At 40.3% G+C, this 25997-nt stretch overlaps 1 protein-coding gene and 1 long non-coding RNA gene across 8 annotated transcripts in view; one reads left to right on the forward strand and one right to left on the reverse strand.

Annotated features, from left to right (window-relative positions):
• Positions 1-1560: 1560 nt before the first annotated feature.
• LOC143418596 (uncharacterized) overlaps positions 1561-25997 on the forward strand; it is a 44357-nt gene continuing 19920 nt past the window's right edge. Inside the window, exons 1-2 of the long non-coding RNA XR_013098601.1 lie at positions 1561-1722; positions 1827-1977. This is a non-coding gene — a long non-coding RNA (uncharacterized LOC143418596). The remainder of the gene's footprint in view (positions 1723-1826; positions 1978-25997) is intronic.
• tafa1b (TAFA chemokine like family member 1b) overlaps positions 15911-25997 on the reverse strand; it is a 129507-nt gene continuing 119420 nt past the window's right edge. For 5 of the 7 annotated variants that reach the window (XM_076883812.1, XM_076883811.1, XM_076883809.1 and 2 more), the window contains 3 exons: positions 24532-24656; positions 22120-22211; positions 15911-17205 (listed from right to left, as the gene is read on the reverse strand). In XM_076883812.1, the coding sequence (XP_076739927.1) occupies positions 22185-22211; positions 24532-24656 (152 nt within the window). In that variant the 3' untranslated portion in view covers positions 15911-17205; positions 22120-22184. Of the gene's footprint in view, positions 17206-19795; positions 20934-22119; positions 22212-24531; positions 24657-25997 lie in introns of those variants that run through there. The other 2 variants (XM_076883810.1, XM_076883814.1) reach the window with 2 other exon arrangements.

A 25997-nucleotide genomic window follows, 5' to 3' on the forward strand; every position in this document is an offset into this window, starting at 1 on the left:
AGACCTGCACTTAAACTCCTTGGAATCAGAGTCAAATAAATGTCCCCACTTACTAATCCGCTCAGTGTGTGTGTTTCTGTGTATGGTCCTGCGTGTCCTTGTGTGTGCTGAATACACTCGTCTAGCCCCCGGGGAGTGAGATCGTGGGATGGTTGGGGCTAGGTGTATGGTGATATGACAGCGCTGGGGCGGAGCAGGGCCAGACGGTGCAGCTCCATCTGTGGCCCTTCTGTTCCTTCACTACCTGACCTTTGACTGTCTTTAGGTGTTACATGACAAGGATATCTGAGCCATGGCCCTTTAGGAACACTATTGCTTCACACTCACTCTATACACACAGGTAGCAGTTTGTGCATAAATAAATCACACCTCAGACACAAAGTCATGTGTATGTGTTTGTGTAAAAGGGTGCTTCTGGGTAAGAGGAGATTTTGTAGCGGCTCTGATTCACACTTGACACTGTGCTAAAGAGAGAGGGAAAAAAACTGTCACTTCACAGTGCTAATTTGGGTGTAATATCCCAAAGTCAGCCAATTCACAGAGGAGAGGAGAAAGAGAAAATTAAGCATCTGCTTCATTTCCCTAACTGGCCACAGCCAGACTCATTAACAAGAACTATGCTCATCCAGAGAGGCTCTACTCATAGAAACATGCAAACAGCCAGTTAAAGAACGAGAGTATGTAGCAGACTGTAAAAATCTGCATCACTGCTCACCTCCATTTATAAAGTCATAGAATCCAAGTGAGAATCTTTTAGAGAAATTACACAGCAGATTAGTGCAAACCAATGGTGATTACTTAAAGGAACCCTTCATAATCTAAAATTGAGCGATATTCCTGACAATGCTGTTTATGCGTGCTTTGAGTGAGTAAGAGCATCCTGCATTAACTTCCTAGGTGAGGATGGTAAGCTGCGAGGCCAGCTCAAACAAAGCTCTCTATCACACTGTTGTTGCCTGGCAAGATTTCTGGGTCACTGAATGTGAGAGCTGAGCTCATAACCAAATGGCTGTTGTCGCTGAACAGATGGGATACAGCGACTGTTTGTTGCCGTGGCAATTGCAAAATTTTCAGTTAAGGGGGTTATAGAGAGACACGAGAATCAATTAGGTTCGGATTGGGGCAAAGTTCTTACATTTCATTACTGACAGCCTAATTACAGGGGAATAATGTTCTGATAATTACATTTGCAATAATTAATACACTTACTGTAACAAAAGGAGCGCCGCGAACACACTCATCAGCTAATAGCTTATTACTTAGTTGATACAATCAGCCATTCTGTAACGAGGGATGACGGAGCTACAGAAGTAAGAGCAGAACAATAGAGTTTGCCAATGCAGATGTCTAACATCAGAATATATTCTGAAGAGTCTAAAAGAGTCTGAAATGCATGGCTGTCAGTAAGAAATACCAATGAATCTATTAGCATTTCATGTAAGTGATGAGTGACATAAGCACTCAGCATTAATCTGCGCTAACATGGATTGAAATATTAATGAATACATGAGTGTCTTCTCTTACCTTTGATTCAGCTCTCTGTGTGCTGTATGTGTTTAATTAAGCGCCGAGTTAAAACATCTTTTTTGCAAAACCGATGGAATTCATAAGATTTACCCAAGGCTACCAGTAAACACTGCAGCAAACACTTCAATAAACAAAGCTAGCCTTAGCAAAACATACCCAATGATCCTAAGGGCTAAGACAAGCAAGATGTTTAAGGTTTGTTGAAGGAAGCAAGACTGTCCAATTATGTTCACATTTCACAGATTTCTTTGGGGCAGCGAGGACGGAAAAGACTGAAATAAGAACTCTATGTTCGTCAGTGATCCTACACATCCGTTCTATCGCTGAGGTCCCTGCCAGGCTGAGGGAAGTGTTCATTAGTACAACATGTTGGAGGGACATCAGTGCTGAAGGCAGACGCCAGACACGCCAATCAAGGCCGTGGGTGGACAAGGTCGTCCTTGACTCCAGGTAAGCTATCCTAGTTGTTGCTTTTTCAGCTGAGAAATATGGATCACAGTTTATACAGCTCAGACTTTTTTCAGGTTTTGTGGGAGAGAACAAGCAAATGTCAATGGGCTCCTGCAGAGGAGGTTTATATCGAGTCCTTAGTAAACAGATCATTGATTGCTTAGATTTTAATGTTTGTGCCTAGGTGATGAAAAGGGTGCAAACATAAAACTCCCTGACTGTGTCTTGAAAGTATTCCCTTTAATATCTGCATGCAAATAAACTGAGAAAAAAATAACTACTAAGGGGAAGGTTTTAACATATTTAACTGTTTTAACATATTACAGTATTTATAACTTAGCTTACATGTTCAATGATCATCGATCTGGTATTGATTTTGTATGTAAATAGCTGCAGTATTACATATATGTAGATGTGTCTCTCTACATATATGTAATACTGTTGCTGTTAGTTAGCTGCAATTTTTCCAGCTTCATGAAAATTATCCTACCATCCCACGCTGTAGCTGGTAATTTAAACCCACGAGAAAAGGCTACATTTTAATTAATTTTTGCATGCTTGGCAGGTAATGCACAGGAAACCCTGGGTCATGATCAAAGGAACTATAAATGCTTATTAGAAAAAGTTAACGTCATCGATATCCACAGGGAAAGTCATAAACCATCTCCTTATTATTGCTCTCGGACACCTTTGCTTGTGTGAAATGGTGTTGTCTGCAGCAGTATAAATGTTGGAAAAGCCCACGAGACCTGACTGCCTGCCCTGTTCTCAGCTGCCTTGACAGATGTCAACATGTGAACAATTGTCCTTCGGTAAAACTCCAGTGGGTTGGGTGATATGTGTCTATATATGATGTAAGCTTTGGGAAATGCAGAGTCCTTGAGAGTCTGAGGCTTTGTTTGAAAAAAAAAAAAGTGTTATGTTTTCTTGTGATCGCCAAATCTGGTGTAATTTTTAACATTCAAGAGGAAAAGGCTTCAAATAAAGACTAGACAGATGCAGATAACACAATAGGAATTTAACAAATTTTGCATCTAACAATCACAACATGAAAGATTACAGTTTGTGTCTATTACTGAATATTTACTTACTGCCCTCCAAAGATTTTCTATGAATTTCGCATAAATGCATTTTGAACTGCATTCTGAATTCTGCTCTCGCTGTGTGATGACCGTTTATGTGGTGTCTGTGGCAACTGTGTGTTTTGTCAGTGTCATGTCATGTGTAATGCTAGGCCCAACTTTAACTTGCATGCAATCCTCTCTTCAAATACCTGGGCCCTTTTTCAGCACAGCAATCATCAACCTGGGTATCTAAGCCAGTGTGTGCCAGTTGTTGGTGTCTGTCTTGTAGAATTTGAGATTTTTGTTCAATGTGTCTTTATACCTCAGGAGTGGGCACCCAGAACACCTTGTACTGGAACAGAGTATATGATCCTGTACTCTTTGAAAATGAACTGGTCCAACGCTGAATGGTGTTGGAAATGTTTCTAAAAAAGTTGTCATGAGCAATGATCATTTAAACCCTGTTTTGAATTTGATCAAAGCTGAGCATTTCAGAAAAGTTCACAGAGACAGAACTTCTTTTAACACCAATTTACTAATAGCAGACCAGTTGCAGGAGACCAGTTGCCATAATTTAGAAAGCCTGATGTTGCTTTTTCTTTCTTTAGTCTTTGTCATGCAGCAGTTGTGGGAATTTCTTGTTCTATCTGAGAATTGTTTGGCTTGTTGGTAAGTCCCACAGTAATAATTTTAATATTTTATGAACTAAATTAAATTTCCTAACAACAACTAAATACATGCCTAGCAATTAAATGTTAGGCATATATTTATTGTTTTGCAGGTTTTCTATTAACTCGTGCACACTGTGCTGACCACTAGAGAATACTCCGCCTATATTCACGTGTCAGTGCAATTCACATCTAAAATCTGGTTTATTGCTAATTTGGTAAGCTATAGGAAAACAAAGTCTGACATGTATAAAGTACGGTATATGTTTTTGGATGCTATTTAGGTTTACATTTAAAACATATTAAGAAAAGAGTAATAGTTTAATTTTGGCTATCTTCTAGATTTAAAATGATGGTTCAACAAATCAGATTCAAAGGTGACTGTCAAACAGCAGAGGTAAAATAGGCAGACACATTCAGACACTTTCAGCCTGGTGCACACTGACTGCACACAGTAGCAAGGAAGATGCTTCCTATCAAAGGGCTTTAGACTAGTGCTTTCTTTTCAAATTATGGTCCCTTAAATCACGAGACATCATAATTCAAAACACACATCCTTATTTGAAGCGTCAGAGCTCTTCTCTTCACTAAAATGAGTTGCTTTTTAAGTTGACCTTTTAGTGTCTGCCAGCAAATCTTGTGCATCATTGCAGGAAGCTGTTGGAAGCAATGGAGTGAGTCCTGACTTGATCAGACTATGTGTCTGCCAGTCTGTCTGTCTAGCAGACAGGTATATTGACTTTCATTCATAAGACATATCTCGCCGTTTGCAGGGTAAATGTTAGCGCCATGACTATGCTTGACTGATGCTGAATATCTCTCTCAAACCATAAGTAAATAATACCCTCATGAGAAACCCTGGTTAGGTGGCTACTGGCTGTCAGTGGGGCATTCACACCTCTATTACATCTGGCAGGGCATGACACAACTCAGCCTGTTATTTATAGCTGCTCACATTCTGCATGCTGTATTTCTGACAGTCTGGAAGTTCTCCAGCGTCATCCATTTCTCGGGGAAAATATGGAAACAGACAATATTTATCTACTCAATAAATTTACTTAAAGTTACCATCACTTGCTGGACAAAGAAACCATTTTTTTTTCTGTACACTACCACAGTGGGTTTTAAATCAGCCAATCCAGATGTGATTGAAATGCAGATTTCAGCTTTCACTCAAAGGGTTTTACAAACATTTTCTATTAACCAGCCCAGAAACACCAAACGGACACAGACGAAACCCAAAGTGGATGATGACAGAATTATTTCTCTGGTTAAGACACACATGTTCACAAGAAGCAAATCAAGAACACTCTGCAGATACATCTAGCACCTTCAGTCACTGCTGTCTACAAACAAGAGACACGGTCATGAATGGAAGTGCAATAAGGTGTAAACCATCGGTTACACTCAGGAACAGGAAGGTCAGACTAGACTTTGTCAGAAAACATCTAAACGAGCCTGCACAGGTCTAAAGCATTTTTTGACAGATGAAAGCAAAATTAATTTGGATCAGAATGATTGGAAGAGAAAAGTATGGAGAAAGGGAGAAAGAACCAAAACATAGCACATTATCTGTCACATATGTAGGTATCATTATTGAATGGGAATGAAGGGCTGCTGGTGGAACCAGGCCACTGGTATTTATTGATGATGTGACTGCTGCTAAAAGTAGCAGGATGTATTCTGAAGTGTACAGGTCTATACTCTCTGCTCAGATTCTGCCACATTCTGCAAAACTGATCAGGTTCTCAGTGCAAATGCATAACCTGAGTTTCTCAAAGAAATGAGACATTCTTCAATGGCTAAATGAGGCATGTTATTATCACCAACAACAGCAATAATAATAACAATAATCACCATCATAATCATATTGAGTATGTTAGTTTGTCTGATTCAGCCTCTGTAAATGGGGGACTGTGTATAAATAGGTCTGTAATTCTGAAACCTTGTCAAACTCTTGAATTAAAGTTGAAACTAAAACGTGAATCACATCTTAATTATTTGACTTAAAATTCAGTGTGACAGTGTACAGAGGAAAAACTTCATAATTTTGTCTTTGTCTCGCAATATTAGGGATCTAAATGTAAACCCATCTGTTTGTTTTTTATATCCTCTCACTAATATTTTGGATTATTTCTAGCTTGTCAAAATCAAATCATCAATCACTTTTTATTTAAACCCAGGTGTCATCCACATACCCTAAACAAAGACTTGCTGGTGTTTCAGGGTAGGATAACAGAGGACTCTTTTCTGCTTCTTCCATGTGCAAGTTGTACACACTGGGTCAACTGGGGAACCCATGGCGCACCCATGTTTCTTCCTGTAGTGCTAACCATGGTATGTGAAATAGGTGGAATGAAGACACAGATCCAAGAGCAAACACACTTGGTCAGTGCTGAGAGTGGTCCTGTTGCTGAGGTGGGGATCATCCTGTCATCTCTTACGCACTACCTCCACTCCTTCAGTGACTGGAACACAAGTGAAGAGAGATGTAACATCATACAAGCCCATGAGAGTACATCTTTCACCATCTTACAATGCTGTCATTGCAGCCATTCCCCAACTCTCATTGATCAATTGCCAGTGATCAATGGTCTTTAATCAGTGGTTGTTGACGAATGGTCGTGACAATTTGCATATTAATGATCAAGAAACTGACCTCACAGCCCATTGTTCATCAGCGGTGCTAGATTCAGTCATTGTGGAAATGTATAAGGTTGAGGAAACCTGCAGTGAGCTGAGACTGAAGAAGTCACTTGGATGAGTGACAAAACACTGAAAGCGCTACGTCCAGATGAACAGAATCAACTTTTGGGGATTTACTTACCTGGATGATTGAGTATGCACCAAGATATGATCTCAAATGGGTGTAAAAAAACATCCCCTGTCATCTTAGATGGGTTTTAATAAGTTCTTGCATCTAATGCCTAAACTAAAAAAAAACACCTTTTTAATCTCTGCTCAGGGATCATTGTCAAATTACTCGTAGAATGTCCACCAAATGTATATTTTATGAATACGTTGGAGAAAGGCATTTGTGGTTTTCAAGTCATACTTTAAATGCTAAAGACATAAAACCTTGTGGGTGAATCCCAAATATTGTGAGTCCACTGTATTCATGCTTACAAAAGGAGGTTTTCTTATCGGCCTAACTGCAAAGACACTTGTCGGCACATCTTTGCAAGTAAGTGGATAAGGAAAGCATAAATGTGTGAAACCCAGCTGTTTGTGTAGTTGTATTGTGTTTTATTTTGTAATGTTGTTTAGTGGTATCGTGACATTGTTCTCAATCCAGAGAATAAATGGTCCCAGAACAGATAGGGAAAAAATGTAAAAAAAAAACAAAACAAAAAACAGGTAGGTAAATTATTCTCCTATTGCTTAAAAGAAGGATAAGTGTATTCAGGTTAAGCAATAACTAAATGATTAAGTCTTTGATTTATTTAACATGCAGATTCAGCTATCATAAACCCACAGAATTTATTAAAATTGCACAAAAAATGTATTATCTATATTGAATCGAAATGAATGGAAAAAAAAGCATATCCGCAACTTTGCTTGTGTCTGTTTTTCAGTGATAAGGCATGAAATAAAAATTAGTGGGCAAGTAAAAAATGTAATATTGTGTTGAATTCCGTCTGGAAGACTGTCATTGTCATTCTACTTTCTGAGAATTTCTTTGTGAAAAGTTTCTGATCCAAGAAATAGTCAATACACTTTCTGTCTACATCACACAGAAGACTTTGTGTTAAATCCTGAGAAATGTCTCTCTATCAGTATGTAAAGAATATGCAGCACTGTAGGTGTGTCTCAGCACAACCTTGAGATATAAAAGAAGGAAACTGCTTAAACACTTGCGACATGTGTACAATACTCTTCTGTTAGGAAATATCATTAGTAGCATCTACATTCAGTTATGAAACTTATATGACTTCCCAAGTTGGAATCAACTGACTTGGACTTTTGCCATTCTGAGGCTTCATTGCAGCCTTTTGGAGGGCTGGTTTCACTCTCCTGGGTCAAGCCATGGCCCTTCCCAGTCTGCCCATGTAGGATAAAACAAATGAAGGGGAACTAATGGTTTAACCACAATTGCAGTACTCTGGAATTTTTGGAAATTAGTATAGCAGTGTATTGTGGTGCATTTGCAAGTGAACAATAATTTTTCTTGCAGCTGCATTCAGTCCCCGTATTTGTTTGTGCTTGTATGCGGTTGAATGCACGCGGCATAGACACACAATAATGCATTGTATGTAAATTCAAGTAACCCTGCATAGTGTGGGCACATACAAATGACAGACACAATATCTAGGACAGCTACACTGGAATTCAGAACACAGACTCAAATGAACTACGACCTCAAATATTATCATAAAGTGTAGATATTGCAAAATTGATCGAGTATTTCTCAGTCAGCCTCTGTGAGGCAGAGGGGTTCAACCTGAGGTTCATGCAGAACATCGCAGTTTTTCTCACAATGATCAAGTTAAATGCAAAGCAGTTGGGTTGCATTGTATACAGATGTTCTCGATATTACGTGTACTCTCTGCAGGTGTAAACACAATTACAAACACACTCGCTCCCCCTACCTGTCCCTCCAAATATAACACAAATCAATTAGAATTCACTTGAGAAATTAATTACCTTCTGTTTGCTTCCCTCCACTAAGCTTTTCATCAAGCATCACTGGGAGAGAGCAGGAGGTGAACCGGATCTTATGATGACAGCATAGCAACATAGACATTATGGTCTGCCAGAACTGTGCTTTGTTTTGGATTGCCATTTTGACTTCACACAGGGACGTCTGCGCTCCCCATTGTTTACAACATTCAAAATTGGTGATCTGGCAGCTGTATGATATTCGTGGCACTTTTCATGTATGAAAACCAGGCATTATCTCGGCTTTTGGTTTACACTGCATCTCTCCGCTCCCTCCCTCTACTCTGTAATCACTGGCTTTTCAGTTGAAACAATTATAAACACACATCATTGAGCGTCATTGCATAATGTCGTTGGACATCGCGTCACAAGAAGAGACCATAACCCAGCCCTTAATCTCTAAGCATGTTGAAATCTTATGATTTCTTATGTTCCTCTGTGCCTGCGAGTAAGAACTGCGGCACTCATCTTCTGTTTTGGTGGCTCAGTGACTAATGCCTCGGCCTTATCTTTTCCTCTTTCAGTGCTTCGATGTGTCATACAGTGTTCCTACCTTCTTAAAAGATCACATTATATCTGGAATGTAGTTTGATTTTTACCTCCACCTACATAAATGACTATACTTGTTGCTTTATGATGGTGGTATGTCCAATTATGGATTAATAAGAATAATGTAACATCAGAGGCTTTGATTAAATTACACTCAGTCCCCTGTCAGCGACTTTGTCACAGGGCTATCTATCCAAAGTCTCCTTTAATCTGATTGCTTCATGTGGATCACAAGTGGATTTTCGTTACTCTCTCAGCCCCCACTTTTCATGTTTTATTAATGTCATATGCTGTCGAGTTGGGTTCTCCTAACTGACTTACCAAGTCATCCTTTTCCTTGTCACAAATCAAATTAGCCCAGGCTGTGATTAATCATCAGGCAGAGCACCCAGTGAAAGGGGGCTGACACCTTATTAATTTCCTTAATTACATCTTGTATTAGGTTTCAGAATCGTCCCGTCTAATTATGCTGCCTTTGACTCCCAAGTCTTTCAACCTGGCTACACAAATAATTTGTGCAACCAGGGGTATTTAAATGGATTTCATTTAATGTAGGCACATGTGATTAATGTAATAAAGATGGGGACAGGAGCGAGTTGTTGAGGTGGAAGATGGTGGAAAATTTGAAAAGGTAGGTTACACGTAAAATGGGCGTTATATCATCTTGTGAAGTTTGAGTTATATTTCCAGTAATCAGTCTTCACTGTAACACTGATTTCATTGCTTTATTAAAGTGAATAAATCGCTGTAATATCGCTGGAAGGTTGTTGTTAAGATAGATTTGAATGTATATAAAAGAAACTATTATGATCTGTTTAAGCTCACATGTTATGTTACATGTTATTGGCTCCACAAGTGACAAAACACGTTTTTAAAGGCTATAATTTCCTTCAGATGTAATCTGGAAAATACTGGTATATTGCTTTTTAGGATGTAGTAAAACAAATATCTGTCTGATGCAGCAGAGAGCTGTGCTTTCGGGTAGCGGAAAATTATGAATCAGCTAAATGATCAACGCATTTTATATGAGCTCATGGATAGGCTTGCAGAGCTTTGCTGCCACTGTCATTATTTGTGTTTAGAAGGCAATTCTGGAGGTGCTGAAATGAAAAAAAGAGATTATGTGCCTGAGTGTACGCACTCTGCCTATGAATCATAGGAGAAGGACTGTGCTGTTTAATCGATGACACATTCCAGGCATTCATTTACTAAGTTGTTCATATGGGGAACGACTTTAAGTAGTTTTGCTCTGAGCACTTCAGGAAAATGCACTGCCAGTGTTACACGAAATGAGAGCAGTGGCAGGGGACATTCCTGTAACAGCCTACAGCAGACTGCACCGGGGGATCACAGCTTCTCTCTAGCTGAACCTTATGCACTAATGGTTCGCCGCACTCAAAAAACCCAGCTTTATTTAAAACACACATAACGGCTGATGTCATTTTTATTTTATTTTGGCTTTATGAAAATATAAAAACTGCACAGTAGATTAGACAAGGCAGTTTCACAGCACTGGTCGAGTGTGCACTGAATGTCTCTTGATTAGGATATACGATGAAACCCCCCAAAAAAACCCTTCCTTCATATTTCAGCAGCTCTATTGACTTTGTCAGTTTGCATTATGAAAGCATTGTGTCACTTACAGGTATTATGTATACACAGGCCTATTTGTCTTCTATCTACTGTCTGCGAGGGAAGACAGACCGAGAGTTAACTTTGCGACAGCTCCCAGAAAAGCTAATACAGAATAAAGATATGAAGAAGCTGTTGTAGGGATGGTGTGGTGTATAATATCAGCTGACATGTAACTAACTGTGAATGTGAAAGTGGTTGCAGCTCACTTAGATTATGAAACTATATGAGATAAAAACAAGATGTCTTAGTAGACGGCACAGAGCCAGAGGGCCACGAGCTGTTTCTAGCTAATAGATCCACGAGGGACAAGAAGCGAACAGGGCACTCGTTGGATGTTATGCATTGTGGCCACGTTAAGTTTGTCTGATTTTCTGTAGCTGTCGTGGTTGTGGTCAGTGGATTGCATTTATATAGCATATTTTTGGTGTTTTTCTTACTGCTCAAAGTACTTTAGGCTGCAAACCCCAATCGCATAGCACTATAAATCTTTAACCACTTTGTATATCTCACATTTACCTACAGGCAATTTAGAATCGCCAATTAACGCAATACTCTTCCGACTGTAGGAGAACACTGGATCACCCAAAGGAAACCCACACAAGTACAGGGAAAGCATGCAAACTCCACACAGAATTGCCCCAAGAAGGTTCAAATCAAGAAGCGACAGTGCTAACTACTACACCAGTCTTCCACCCTGCTGTACAATACCATAAAGGCAAGCCATATAGAGACGTAGATCTTCCAAAATGCTATGCTATTTCATATGAAACATACAAATATGAGAGTCTATTGCTTAATTTATAGGCTAATTCCAATAACTTCCTTTTAAACCTATAAATATGTAGTTGGAAGCATTGGGTCACACACTGAGATGTTAAAGCTCAGTTGTATCACAACCATGTCTGTGTACAGCCAGCACGTTTGACCATCTATATCCAGTCACTGATGAAGTCTGACCAATAACAAGTATTGTGCCGATGGCACAAGCAGCAGTGTCTCACTTCCAGTGTGGATCAATGGCTGCCGCCTTGAGGCGCAGACACCATTCTATTTGGGATGATAGCTTGGGGGAAAAAAATCAAGGTGGGAAAGGTAACACAAAATAGAAAATACCCTGGCTAGTCATACCCAGGCACTGTCGTGGGAATAACATCTAAATTGATTTCTGCATCATGCTCATCTTAAAATTCCAATCTAGCAGCGAGGTTTGCAATACTGGCTGCTTAGGTAAAGGCATGTGTTCAGCCCCTTTGTGTACTTGTGTGTGTATATGTCAGTTGCCAGGTTAAGGCGATTTTCTGAAGAATGTATGCCACTATAAGGTATGCTTTTATGGCCCAGATAGCACATCATTCACATTCAATTATTAAACAAGATTTCCACACTGGACTACTGGTTGCAATCGTTTTTTAAAGGTATGCCTGCTTGTGTTCTCGGCACTGTATTCAGTCTGAGTTTAGCACCGACGTACTTCATCTGCCGAGGGGAAATGATCGTGTTGAATCTGAATGAGGCATCGTTGGCCCTCCGGGGTGGCTCCGTCTCCTTGTGGCCTAAAGACTGTGTCCTTCACAATCCCTGCTTGCCCTTGTGCCTCTAATTTGCATACCAGAGAAAGAGGCAGCTCATTGGCTGAGAGTGGAATTAGGGAAAGTGGTTCCATCCTGCAGCCATCAGAAAATCACCTTTACCATTAACCCAGACTAAAGACTCTGCTGAGACTGTGCTATATAACCGCTCAGCTTGTACCTGACACAGGAGAGAATAGCAACAATTCACTTTCTGTCTAGTCAGTCCATGGATTTTTATGTGTTATTGTGGATTTTACATACTTGGTGTTCTGCGTCATGCTGTAATCACAAGGATTCACTTTCAAATTCAGAAAAGAGGAACTTTTTGTGAGACGGCCTTGAGACATGATATAATGTGGAAGAGACAGATCAGAGAATGAATATGAATTGTAGCAATTTATTTGTGAAAATGTTTTAAATTTATTAGATTATGGCTTAATCGAATTTTAGGATTTCTATTATTCGTGAAAGCCTGTGTGAGGACAGAGCAAGGACTAAACATGTATTTGGTATTTGGCCTTGGTGTATTACTAGCCTAACGCTAGTCTACAACAGTAGAACTGTTAGTAATTTCCAGTTTAAGATTCAGTTTGATCATCCAACGGTACTATTTGTTCAAATTGAACCCACATTTACAGGATAAACCCAATTGATTAGGAAACTCAGGTAACTTAATGGAGAACGAGAAAAACGGAAATTGCATGAACTCGATGACATGGCAAAACTTTTCAGGCAGTGTGTGGGCAAGACAAATGCTCTAGTTTGCCTTTCCATCATCCAAACTTTAGATAAGTTCACTGCAGATATTGTGTGTGTGGGCAGGTTTGGACTGACGGCACAGTGCTTTGTCTCTGGCAGGCAGCCTGGGGGCCAGGCCAGTTGTGAACTGTCTATACAATTGTGGACAAACAACATGAAATTGTATCTGACCTCTCCTTAAAAATGCCAAGGTACAATCTTCTCTGCAATCAAAGCAGCATCTGTCTGTCTATCTAGCAGATAGACAGACAGATAGATAGATCTCTGATATGTATGTCTTTATTTCTTTACTGTATGATGTAATTGAAGCCAACACCAGAAAATAGCTGTGTCGTGTTTACTGGTCTGAATTATAGTACTCTGTGGTGCACTGGACATTTTATGAAAAAAATAACGCAATAAAAAAAAACACAAATTCAACACAAACAAACAGCCTTTTCAACCTGTGAGATGTGCTGTGTGTCCTCATCCTGCGTTGTGTCCTGCATGAAAACATTATTTTGCATTTTATAATCATTAAATTTTGAATACTGTGAGATGTACAAGCTAAACTCATGTGACGTATTCGTGTACTCTGCGGCTCGGAACAAGAAGTTAACTCCTCACTCCTTCCAGTTCGGCTCTTGGTCATTTATTCAGAAGTGGCAAACAATTGAGAAACTGTGTGTTTACAGCTGTCCCGCTGTGTGGATTCAGCACTATGAAAAATGCTCTCTGTTTAATGGGAAAGTGTGAACTGTGAAATCTCCCAGGGAGGCTGCTCTGTGACGACATCGGCGCCCCTTGTGGGACATGAAATGTCATCCTCAACGCTCGGCCATTCAGCATGTGCAGCATGATGGATTTTAGTTTGCTGCGTTTTGGGTTGAAATGGGAGACGAAATAAGGTGAAGAAGTGTAAAGGAGCACGGAAATAAATTATCATTATGGCAGCCGCTGACAATCATAGACAGGCTAGTCATTTGGCTGACAAGGGTATTGGTGGTTGGTGGGTACGGTTAAGTGTCATGGGACTAGAACAGTGATGTATTGCATACCCATCAGAGTATGTGCTCATTTGTTACAAACAATGGTGTACAGCAGGGGATTGGTGTGTTTCACTTGAAAGTATGCGGTTGAATCAGTTTCAGCTTTTGTGTGTGTGTGTGTGTGTGTGTGTGTGTATCAACTTTGTGTTTTGTCACCACTACAAGTTCTTTTTAAAAAAAGGTGTGATGAACATGTTAGCTGTGACAGTGCTGCCACTGCTCCCATTTGTTGAGTTCAATAATTAAAAGGATTAATTCTACTCTGTCTGATACTGTGCTATTACATTTCATAGAAAATGGGCCACTGGTAATAATGCCCAAAGTTGCAGAAAATAGCTATCATTGAGGGGAAGTTTTAGTGTCATTAATGATTTTCGAACACTCTTAGTTGTCCAGCTCTAGTGAATGATCATTATAAAGCTGATATTCACCGTGACTCATGGCCATAATGACTGTAATTATAGGCCACAAAGCCCCCACAGGTAAGGAGTGTGCCCTTTCCACAAATTATAGGTTGCTATCCAAAATGATTAAAGAATATGAATGTGATAAAGTGCGAAGACAGAAGTGCCGTCAAAGAGGAGTGAGGCTCTTTATGAAAGCTCCTAAAAGCAGCCAAGCATTTACCTTCTATGCAGGGCAAAAGTTTAGGTTTTACTTGAGATACCCTTGGAAGTTACAAGTGCAAGTTTTATAAACAACACTGGCCGACATCCTGCGCGCACATCTCGGCTGCATGAAAAGGGTTGTCCTTGCTGTCAGGCGTTGATTAGCCATCCAGCGTGATGTGGTCATGGCTGTCTCCCTGTCTCAGTGGGAGGTCGGCAGGACTTGATGGATGTCTCTCTTTTGAGATTGTACAGTCCTGTGGCGTGGGAGGAGGACCTGGCCCCGCTTATTTATTCATGCTGGGCTCCTTTCTGCTTTGTCTAAAATGGTGCAGGACCTCCCTCCACAGCACGACTCCATCATTTCTGGATAGAGCTAAGCAGTGCATAAAAGAGAATGAGAAAAGGCAAAAGGAAAAGCACCTCTTCCGTTTCTGATCCCCAAGCACCTTTTAAGCAAAAAAAAAATCCACTTAGAACTGCATAAGTAGGAAGGGAGAAATCGCTTGATTTCCTACACGAGCACCGAATTTGAGGATAATCTTCACAGTACGTCGTCGCAGGATGTATTTCTCCCAGACTCTGGGTCTAAAATACACACACACAGGGATGTGCGTGTAAAAAAAGACAAACATTTATGGCAACAAAAAAGCACCCGCAGACAGGTCGTGCATATGCACAAACTCCTCTACTGTTTCATTTTCTTTAGTACAAGCTAAATAAGACTTAAGGACGGCCAATCCCAATAAATAGGAGAAAACAAAGACGGAAATGACCCATTCAGGAGGAGAAAGCAGTCTCTCTCTCTCTCCTTTACTATATTCCCTCATGATTCTGGCAAGACCACTGGGAGATTGATGTCTCTGTCTTTTTCATACCTTCTGTGACTGCTCAGCGAGGCACCGGGCTCCACAAAACTAGCCAAATTCCTAAATGATGAATGTACACTAGTGCATCCACTGGGACAAGAAACGAATCTAATATCTGCCGAGAGAGGAGGTTGATATTGAAAATCATCTGGAATTTTGCCTGGCCTGATATTGGAAATCCTTATTCTAATTGCATGAATGAATTGAATGCTCTGTTTTGATAAATCCACTCTGCCAGCAAGGGAATTGTATAAATGAAGCATCACAGATCCGTTTGTGTTTACCGCATGTGTGTGTGTGTGTTTGTGAGTGTGTCTGTGCCCGTAAGTCATTTTCATACCCGTCCTGTGCCGTTCTTGATTGCTTGTTTACTCAAGCAAAAACTCTGTTCACAATGTTAACATATAAAATAAATGAAACTCTGACGAGATCTTCCACCCACATATTACAACATATCAAATAGTCGTAAGAGGAACATTTTTCAAAATATCAGTCACCTTATGGAGAAATGGGAGGCAGCATATCAGTATAGAAAACCATTTTTATTTCTCATAAGGCTGTCCTGTAATGTACTTATAGCTACTGGGGGATAACTATGTTTCTCCTTTGTGACTAATACTTTCTCACTGTCACTTTGAATAAATCATCTCTCTGGTGTGTGTAAGAGGAACATCTACATTACAGACACTCTCACCCGTGACCACTCTCCGCTGCAGAAACGTAATTGTCCTATTATGGTCAGAGTTTCTCTGATGTGTCTGAGGGGAAAGGTCACGGGTGGGTGTTGCTGCTTTCTTTAGTGAGGCAGTTCTATACAGTGTTTTCCTCAGCTTTACTGAAACAACAAGCGCTTTCTGGAGTAACCAAACAACATTGCTGAATGACAAAAGTGAGCAGAACTTATTTTTATGATTCCGTTGTGGCTTTTTCCCCCAATGCGAAGCAGTCCTAGACACACCGCACCGTGACGACAGCCTCTGGCTCACGTTCAAGGGTTATTCAGGATTCCAACACGGGCTTGAAATCTGTAAATATATTTTTCAGCTTCTTGGATCTGTCAGCTTAACATGTAATGTATTTATATATGTGTATATATACACAAATTATCTTACATACAAAGAAAAGAAGTGCTCATGAATTTACACTGGGCATGCCCACCAATAAAAGTCAGAATGTTCGTCGTGGAGGATGAGCGTGAGGCCATGGGGTTGACCCTAAAGCCTCTCTGAGAGTCTTCATTAATCGACCTTTCTAGCGGTAACAGCTGACAGTTTCCTCGGTGCAGCCACAACAAAGCGATCAGCCTCAGGTAGTGAGTCAAATACAAATGCTTTCCACACAGAAATAAAAATAAACCGACGTAATTTCCCCCAATGTGCCCTCAGTTCCACAGATTCAGGTTCAGGTCTATGAAAGTTTGCCAACAAGTTCACCCTCAGATGGGCGGGGAGAACGTCTTCAAATTATGTTTTAACAACCTCTAAATAGCCCCTGCTAAGCTGCTTCAGTTCTGAATAGGGAAACAGAGTGAGGGAAGAGTAGGTCAGAAACTGGCCACAGCTGTGTGGAAGAGGAGAGTCACCAACATGGAGCTCATTGATCAAACACGGGATTAGTCTGGTTTCAAATCCTTGGCACCACGCGAGCAAAGCTGTTTTATCTGGGTGGATATCCTTTCTATGGTCCCAGGTAATCCAGTCAGTAGCCGTGGATGTAATAGTTTTAGTCCATTCGATGAGAAGAGAAAGGGTACATGAGGGGAAGGAGCCTGGCGCTGAGCCCTGCAATGGGAGCTCTCTGTTAGGTCCTGGGATGAATCTGCAACACAGAGGAAGAAGAGGAGAGGAGAGAAAACACACATATGCTTAGATCGAACAAAGGCATACAAGTGTGTGAGGATTAGACCCCGAGGAATTGCTTCGTTCGCACGTTTAAAAAAAAACCCCAAAAAACTAGGGGAGTCTTTTGAGCTGTGGAGGCTTTGTACAGCCCCGTCTCACCTCCTGATTTATGCTGTGACAGAAAACGGAAAAACAGACAGCTTATATGCTTGGAAACCACACTGAAGATGGAGGGTTATTTGGCATTTTTATGTGTACCAGGATAAATCAGCAAAATTCTTTGCATAGGAAACCCTGGTGTGTTTCCATGCTGTGCATGTCTGCTTCATGGTATAATTTTTAGCATATTTTTGCCTTTAACATTGAGCAGTTTTGCAGGCCCCCTCACAGCCTGCTGCAGCACCTTCATTTGAACCTTAATAGTCAGCCAGCCAATTTCAAACGACCTGATAAAATAACGTTGGCTTTTCTAAATGGGATTGGGGGCCCCTGCTGTGGAGTCTGAGCTGTCTCGCCATGACTCTGGTTCAGGGACTCTTATTCAGCCCCAGTTGCAGATCTGGACACTTTTCAATGCTCCGTTGTACAGCCTTGAGACTGCTATTGAAAGTCCTGCTTTTCAGCATCCTGCTCATCCTGAAGCTCAATAAAAACGGTGCGCACGATGTCTGCAACAGTTACAGTTGTCGAGTTCCTTAATCTCTTTTTATTGTCGCAACAAAAGCATGAAAGAGTTTCATCACATTTCTGACTTATGTTACTGCTTTAAGAGTTTACATTAAAGAAACATCATGTTTCTCGCGCACGGCGGTGCCAATTAGAAATCCCATAATCCTCTTCAACAAAGAAACACACTCATGGCATTTCCAGCAGTCTTGGCAGGTGGCAACCAGGTGTATGAATTTAATTATGGAGGGTGCTGTGTTGGACTCTGTAATCTCTAACTCACAGTCAGAGCTCCAGTAACTTGTACATGCCAGTAAGCAAGCCATGTGACTTTGTTAGCTGTCCTTCCTCAGTAACAGTAATGTGCACCTATATTCACTCATTCCATTTATGAGGAGGTCTTATGATTAATATCTGAAACCATACGAAAACATGTGCATCTGAAAATATAATGCAGTGCAGCCATAGCACCGACAGACTTGTTATTGACTTGACAGAATAATTGAATGCAGCGGCAAAGTAAGAATTTTAGCAGGCCATTTATTTCATCTTTGAGCCGTAATTCAATTTTGTTGCAAAACACCGATTTGACACCAGTTGTAAATGAACATCAGCTCATTTATGCAATTTTCAAGAGCCAAGAATCATCCATTATTCTGCCTTTCTTCCCAGCAGAGTGGTGGATTTTGTCTTCAGGACATTTAGTATTTAAAAAATATATATTTAAAGATTTTTTTCTGGTTTCTCTGCAACATTTCTGGCAGATACCTTAGTCTGGGGCAGATATAGACAGTTTTTTGTTGACAGTATTTCAAGAAAATCTGTAACGTGTCTTCTTTTTAAAACATATACCAGATATTAATGCATTATCTGTATAAACTAACAGTAGAAGGAAAATATATTTAAAATGTCAGCTGAACACAGAATTGTTCATTCCAAATAATGTTCATTTTAGCATCTATTTTATCCAGTAGCATTTTAATATTTTGTTTACTTCTTTTATAACTTATATGCGGTCAGTTGCACAATTGTAAACATTTCATGTAAAGAGAATTTTATAGATTTTACTTAAAGATGCAAATACAACTTCTGGAAAAAAGTAGCGTGTGAGTGGTAACAATCACACTGACTTATTTGTGTTTTAGGGATTTTTTTTTTTAATGCAGTCATTAAATCGTCTGACAGGAACAGCAGGATTGATGTAGTCACCTTTTTAACTCTTTTGAATGATTCACCGCAGCTGTTATTATGTATGCTTTAAATAGCTACTCGGATTTAATATTTCCTCCTCCGGGTCTCTTTCTCTGTATAGATTCTCAATTTTTCCCAATGATTTTAAACACTTCCCCCCCCCCTCTGGGCTCATCTGTCCAGCATTTGCATATGTATGATCTACTGTCTGGTGACATATCAAAATTACCTCTGCCAGAACAAAAGCAGTAACAGGTTACACCACTGAGGATCACTTTCGGTCTGAAATGCAATCCACCAGAGGTTTGTTAGCGGGAAGAGAAGGGTTGTATGCAAATGTCGTCATTTCAACCCACATATGCATGTAAGAGCAACTAAAAGTGTCCTCTGTTCTTTTTTGTCCCCTTCAAGCAAACAGTGCAGCGAGCACAAGTGGAACGCTCAAGGATTTCCTGCCTGTTCCCATCTTTGCTGGCAACTTAGGTGTCTGCATTCTAATTTGCTGGGTGCATTAAATTGCAATTTGCTCAGACTTCAGTTAGTAAAAAGACCCAAGGACAATTGCCTTAACAAAAGGATTTAGTGCAAACACAGCCTACCCTTTCCCCTTTCTTGTTTAGTGCTGAACAAATCAATCATGCTTGCTCAGAAACCACCTGAAATAGCACTAAAGAGGACCCTCTGAAAACAGAAGACTCCAGACAAGAAAATACATCAAGATCCATTTAATGTGACATTGACAATGGATAAAGAAAAGCAAATGAACATAAATTAATCAGCAGCACTTGGAATGAACTCCTTCACCATTACTATGTATAAATATGTCATAAGGATGACAATCTGGGCACTTTTGGGAGTCTGAACCGCATCTGTCAGCTTAGAGTCTCATCCTTTAAACAAAGTGGATATCTCAAACAATGCACTGTTTATGATTAGTTTATAATTTTTCTGTTTGTCATCGTGATGACATTATACAAAGCTGAAGGAGAAAGAAGCGTTGTCAGGCTCAGAGATGGAACGAATCATTCCTGGGTGAAGCTGGACTGTATGCGGCACGGCCGTTTGGAGTTCATTTTGATCAACTTCAGAGCTCGATCTCCCGATTTGACAAATTAGATGGTGAAGCATCTGCTGGCAGGTCACTTTTGCTCTCGGGCTATCTCACAGATGGGCTACATCCTGTCACAGTGTGTTATTTTGCTTGAAAAAGTGCCCTCTGCTCCTTTTAATAAGGGACTTGCGGCACACTGAACAGCAAGTAAATCATGTCAGACTAGCTGGAGATGGAACACACTGAAAAGTGTGAAAGATGGTGCTCCACTTAAATGTAACGCTTTGCACTCACTAATCTGAACACTAGTGGAAATATTGTGTCTTTATACAGTTTAAACAACTTCTGTAGATGAATAAGAAACGTTTGCTGCAGTGTGAAATCACTAGAAAAAGTTCAAATTCATGGGATGCGGGATGACGCTCGTATTAGATATGTATCACATTCTCGCTTTGATAGTGACAACATATTGATATTCACTCTAGTACACTAACAATGAGGTTATTAAATGGATGTAATTTTTTTTCTCGCTATCATCAAACGGGGAGAAGAATGAATAAGAGAAAAGATGCTTCGATTACAGCCTCTCTCATTCTGCCTGTCTCTTTTAAGGTGTGTAATTGTTTGGAGGGAGCAGAAATGGACTGATCTATTTAGCCAGTGGAGCGGGTAATGCAGATCTATGGTGGGCGAGTGTTTTGGAAGGTGCTCCCCAGCCTCGCTCTCACTGTGACTTCCACAAACAATAGGGCCTGCCTTGTCTGCTGATACAGAACAGGCAATGAAGGGCTCCCTCTCTGAAAGACATAAGGAAAGAAAAGAAGAAACATGGGTGTCAGGCACTGGCTTTTTGCTTCTTGCTTCTTACTTTGAATGCCAATTTTTTGTGAATGATGATGATGATGAAGCCTGTCTTTGGCTGTACATGTACGCACGCCTGTCTCATTGTGTTTCACTTGCGCGTTTCAGAACCAAATAAAAACTTCTAGGTGGAACAAAATGACTAGGAAAAAGAAAACACGCCGCTGTGTTGTGAGTTTGGTGGCTTGTAAAGGAACAAATACAAATGAGGCAATTTGGCCTGAGAGGCAGGTGAATGAGGAATGTTGATTAAAAAAGAGAGCAGAGTGCAGGATAAAAGCCCTTTCATGTAGCCTGTGGGCTATGCTGTGTGCTGATAGCTGCTTCAACAAGACCCTCTGAGGGGGATCAGGACATCAAGTGGCCTCTGATAAGAAGCCACACAACGAAAAGGGAAGAGATCTGCCCGCCAGCCTCAGTTGTGCACACATGAGTGTACCCGTACAAACACAGACATATCAAACACATCAAACATGTGCGTGCATACACAACTAGGAGCACACACACATGGAGGAGCAAGTAGCATGTCACAGATTAGTGCCTAATGGGATTGGCAGACCGGTGCAAGGCGCTGTAATCAAACCCACACAGTGGCCGATAGCAAAAAACAGGACATGGAACAAAGGAGGCAATGAAAGGAAGAAGGACAGATCCTGCCATTACACACTGATCACAGACAGCAAGGTTCTGCTAAGAGGCGGACCCGACTCTGTGTGTGTGTGTTTCTACAGTGCTCTGTGAATGCGCTGCTATAGCATGCTGTATGCATATGTATGTTAAGCCATCTGCGCACTAAACATTTTACTGATACATGAGCCACAGTTTCTGTAAAAAACTTTGCAGCAACTTGCTTATTATTTATGCGTGCTCTGCCTGCGCTTGGTGATAAATATTTACAGTGGGTGGCGGTGCGATCAGTATTTGTGTCACGCCTGCCTAATCATGCACGGCATGTAAACACACACTTGATTATTTCGCACTGAGTATTTGGGTTAATGGGAAGTCATTGAACATGAGTTGGTCCCACTCCTACTGCCCAACACTCAAATGCATACAGTGATGTGAGAGAGACGTGAAAACATAGAAGGAAAAAAAAAGAGAACAGCTTAAAAAAAGACTAACCTTTACAGAAGCAAGAATGCAGCTCAATTTCTGTTGACGCATCCTCTGCATTTTGCTTCCGGAAGCTAAAAAGGGGAGTATGGCTGGGTGTTCTGCAAAGAGAGGGTCAAGAAAAGAAGGACACGTGTGTATTCGGTAGAAAAGCACCTTCAGGCCTGACCTTTTTACGCTCTTCTCTTAAGATTTTGACATTAGACCAAAGCCATGTTACAGTATAGCTTTTCCATCTTTTGTGCGCAGAAATTAACAAACTCGATTTCTGCATCTCAAGAGAGTAAATAAATAAAATAGGATTCACTGCCTCTACTTTACTGTGCCAAAATCTTGAGCCACCCTGCATTGCTTTATATTTTGTTAGGAAAATAGCTAATAGGTGCAATGATTTATTGAAATCTGCAAACATACATTTAGGACAAAAAAAAAAGCATTTTGTTTCTATGCAGGTATCCTTTTACTGCTCTGGCAATGTGACTGGGATCATTGTCATGCTCGAAAGTGAAGCTGTAATCAATCAGATGCTTTTCCAGATATTATTCCAACATAGATCAAAATCTGATGGTAATTTCTCTTTTAATAATTCCAACAATCTCCAACACCACTAAACCATGACAGAGCCTCCACCGTGTTTTACAGATGGCTGTGGACCCTTACTGTTGTGCTCATTGCTGATACATACTGATGATAATCTGAACCAAATTTGGATTCAGCACTCCGTAAGACTTTTCAGTTCAGTTCTTGTGCAATTTGGCGTACGCCAGCCTCTTCTCCCTGTTTCTCTTCATTAAGATCAGATTATTGACAGCCACACTTCCACTGAGACTGAACATTTCTGATGAAGCTTTAGAGGACAGTAGATCAGCTGAATAGCCAGAGGCATCTCTCAGGTCTTGGCTGGATTTCTTTTCCTATTTCTTAAGGACATTAGATACTGTTCACCTGCTTTTTGGGCCTGTCAGTTCTTTGTTTGTCCTCTACTTGCCTGGTGTCCTAAATTGTTTTAACACAATGCACACCATGTTGACAATAGCACTTTGGGAATGACCTTGTTGGTGCAAAAATATTCTATGCCTGTTAAACCGTGTTATCGTAAGTGTTTTTCATAGTTTTGACTAAAGAATTAGGAAGAAGTCACATGCTTTTGCAAAAGGCTGCTAGTCATAAAGTGTCTAAAGATATTTATAATTGGTTCTTTGCTAAGTTGTCTGCGATGTGGCAATATAATAATATAATACAGATGCGGTTCATATAATACTATTTGGCTGATTTATGAGTCAGTGTTAAGCGACTCATCCAAAACACAAAACAGAGAGCGCAGGTATAAGGGCTGGACTGGAGAATTAGTGAAAAAGAAATGTCAGAAAGCCTGCCCAAGACATTTTTAAATACCTGGCTCCTTTGAAGTGAAATGCAAAGAAATGACAGGTTGCTCAAGACTTTTGAACAGTACTGTTCATAAGATCATTTTAAATCGACTTTCTTCACATTATGCAGTGGGCTGCATTGATACTTCTAGATGCATTCTAAAGAGTAAACCAAGTACTGCACCTTACCTTGACAAGCTGGCAAGACCCCATTCGATCAACTTCTTTCTGAAAATTTTAAGCCTGCGATGGCTGTGAGGGGCCCCTTTGAAAGCTTTATGTCTATTTGCTGGCACATAAATCTACAGAACAACCTTGGGAAGCCCAATGACGTCTAGCCTTCACTGGCTGTTCCCCGTTTCTCTACTATCACATTAGCCTCTGCTGCTATTCAAAGTCATTGTCACCAAGCACTGGAAGGGAGAAAGGGGGTCAATTAAGTGAATACAAATCAGGTGATCAACTTGTCACAGTGCTGGACTGCTGGCTTCGAGGACTAAACTCTGCATTATTTTTGCATACTGCAATCGAAGTGAGTGCGCAAAGCTGAAAAAGCAGTGGAGGAGCAGAGCAGCCATTAACTTTATGTCGTTGACAAGTGTGGCCTGAGGCAGATCCCACCTGTTTGTTTACCACCTGCTTTATATTTATTTTTTTACTACTATGGGCCATTAGATAGGTTGCTTACACTGAACAAAACCAACCTTGTTATAGAGAGGGCACAGCTTTTGGATGAATTTCTTTACAGTGCTATTTCAGCACATTTATATGGGTTTGAAAATCTGCGTTTCAATGTGTGCAGCAGCAGGAAGTTGACAAGTTCAAGAAAAACAATTAAATTTTAAGTTGTCTGGCTATATGCAATGCATTGTGTGGAAACGGTGTAAGTGTGCCGTGTCGTATGGTTGGTTAGGTGTGCATTTCTACTCACAGCACAGAAATGACAAACACATGCGTGTAAAGTATGCGTAGAATAGCTTCTCTGTATTATGAGAGTATGTGTGTGCATGCAGATGTAGGCAGCTGAACTTAAGTGTGTGTGATTTCTCACCCTTGTGGTCTTGATTTTGTTCCCAGAGGAGCACATCCATCCAGAGTTGTCAGGCAGAGTCTTACACTCTTCTCCCTCCAGACACGGTTCCATCTCACACCACCATTTCCCAATTACAATGGACGCTGTGAAAGATGAGCACAGACACATAACAAAGCAGCATTAGTTTAGACACATAGTTCCCTGCCCTCCAGCCCCGCATCCACTCATAAACTGGACTTCTCTTCTACTTGAAACATGAAATACAGAAGGAAAAAGAAATAACTAAAATGGGAAAAAGATTTATTTGTGCCTGCATGTGTTTCACTTCAGTACAGCTGTTATTGCTGGTTCCCTCCACTCCTCTGCTCTTTGTTTCACTGTGTGTGTTTCCTCTTCATTGTGTGATCCGTGTGCAAAGTTCCACACACAAAGAACAGAGCGGGACAGACAGTGACTTTAAAGTAAAGACAGCCACAGCTGAGGTGGAGAACAGGGAAAAATGAGTGTTTAAATAATAAGTCAAGTGTCAAAATCACAATTGCTGGGATTAAATCTGTAACATATGTACTGTATGTACATATGATTTATCACAAATCCCATTTCACTCCCCTGTGAATGTAATATTATGTTCTCTGTTTGCATTTGTTTCATGTGTCATGTTCAAAGTACGTTACTCATACCTAACTTAGTGGAACCATAGTGGAATTTTCACCAAGAATGAAATGAAGTCCTTGAAAAGGCACTGCAGGCTAGTAATGGTAATGACAAGACTTGAAGAAATGGAAGCAGGATGCATTGAAAAGCAACAAATTCAGTTTGTAAAATGTGGGGATAAATCACTGTTTAAAGGACTAATTAAAAAAAATTGTGTTATTTTCAAGATTGTGTTTTTCAAATAGGCATGGAAAGCATAAAATGTATAGTAACATACAATTTAAAAACACAAGGATTAGTATTCGAAATGTGGGTGGAATCGCACATGCGGAAAACTCCCACACAAACATATTTGGTGTGCAAATTATCCACACAGGCAGAATTGTGAGCACTTACACAGAAGCAGCCACACATTATATTACGAGCATCTCCAGAGGAACATCCAGCAGTGTCTCTAAATGAATATTTTTCCTCCTCTTTGGCCTCAGAGCAATTGTATTGTTGCTGCATGGGTACTTTAGCTGTTGACAATAATGTCTTATACCAACAGAAATTAATCATTATTTTGTTTTGATATAGCTACATTGCATGAAGGGGAGCAATCTCATTTTTAATCAAAACTAATTGCCTCTCATCAACTGAATTCTTCCTCCAGCTATTTAACAAAAGCAAATATGTTCTCATCTTCACAACAAGATGTCTTTCCCTCCCCTTTTCCCATTCCTCTTTCTCTCTCTCTCTCTGTCTGTAGGTACATATATGTTTTGTTTTTACCCAAAGTATATATGGCATGTTAAAGAGCACCATACATGCACTTTCTAACAAGCAAA

This window comes from Maylandia zebra, linkage group LG5 (assembly GCF_041146795.1).
Source record: "Maylandia zebra isolate NMK-2024a linkage group LG5, Mzebra_GT3a, whole genome shotgun sequence".
In the NCBI taxonomy this organism is placed as follows: domain Eukaryota; kingdom Metazoa; phylum Chordata; class Actinopteri; order Cichliformes; family Cichlidae; genus Maylandia; species Maylandia zebra.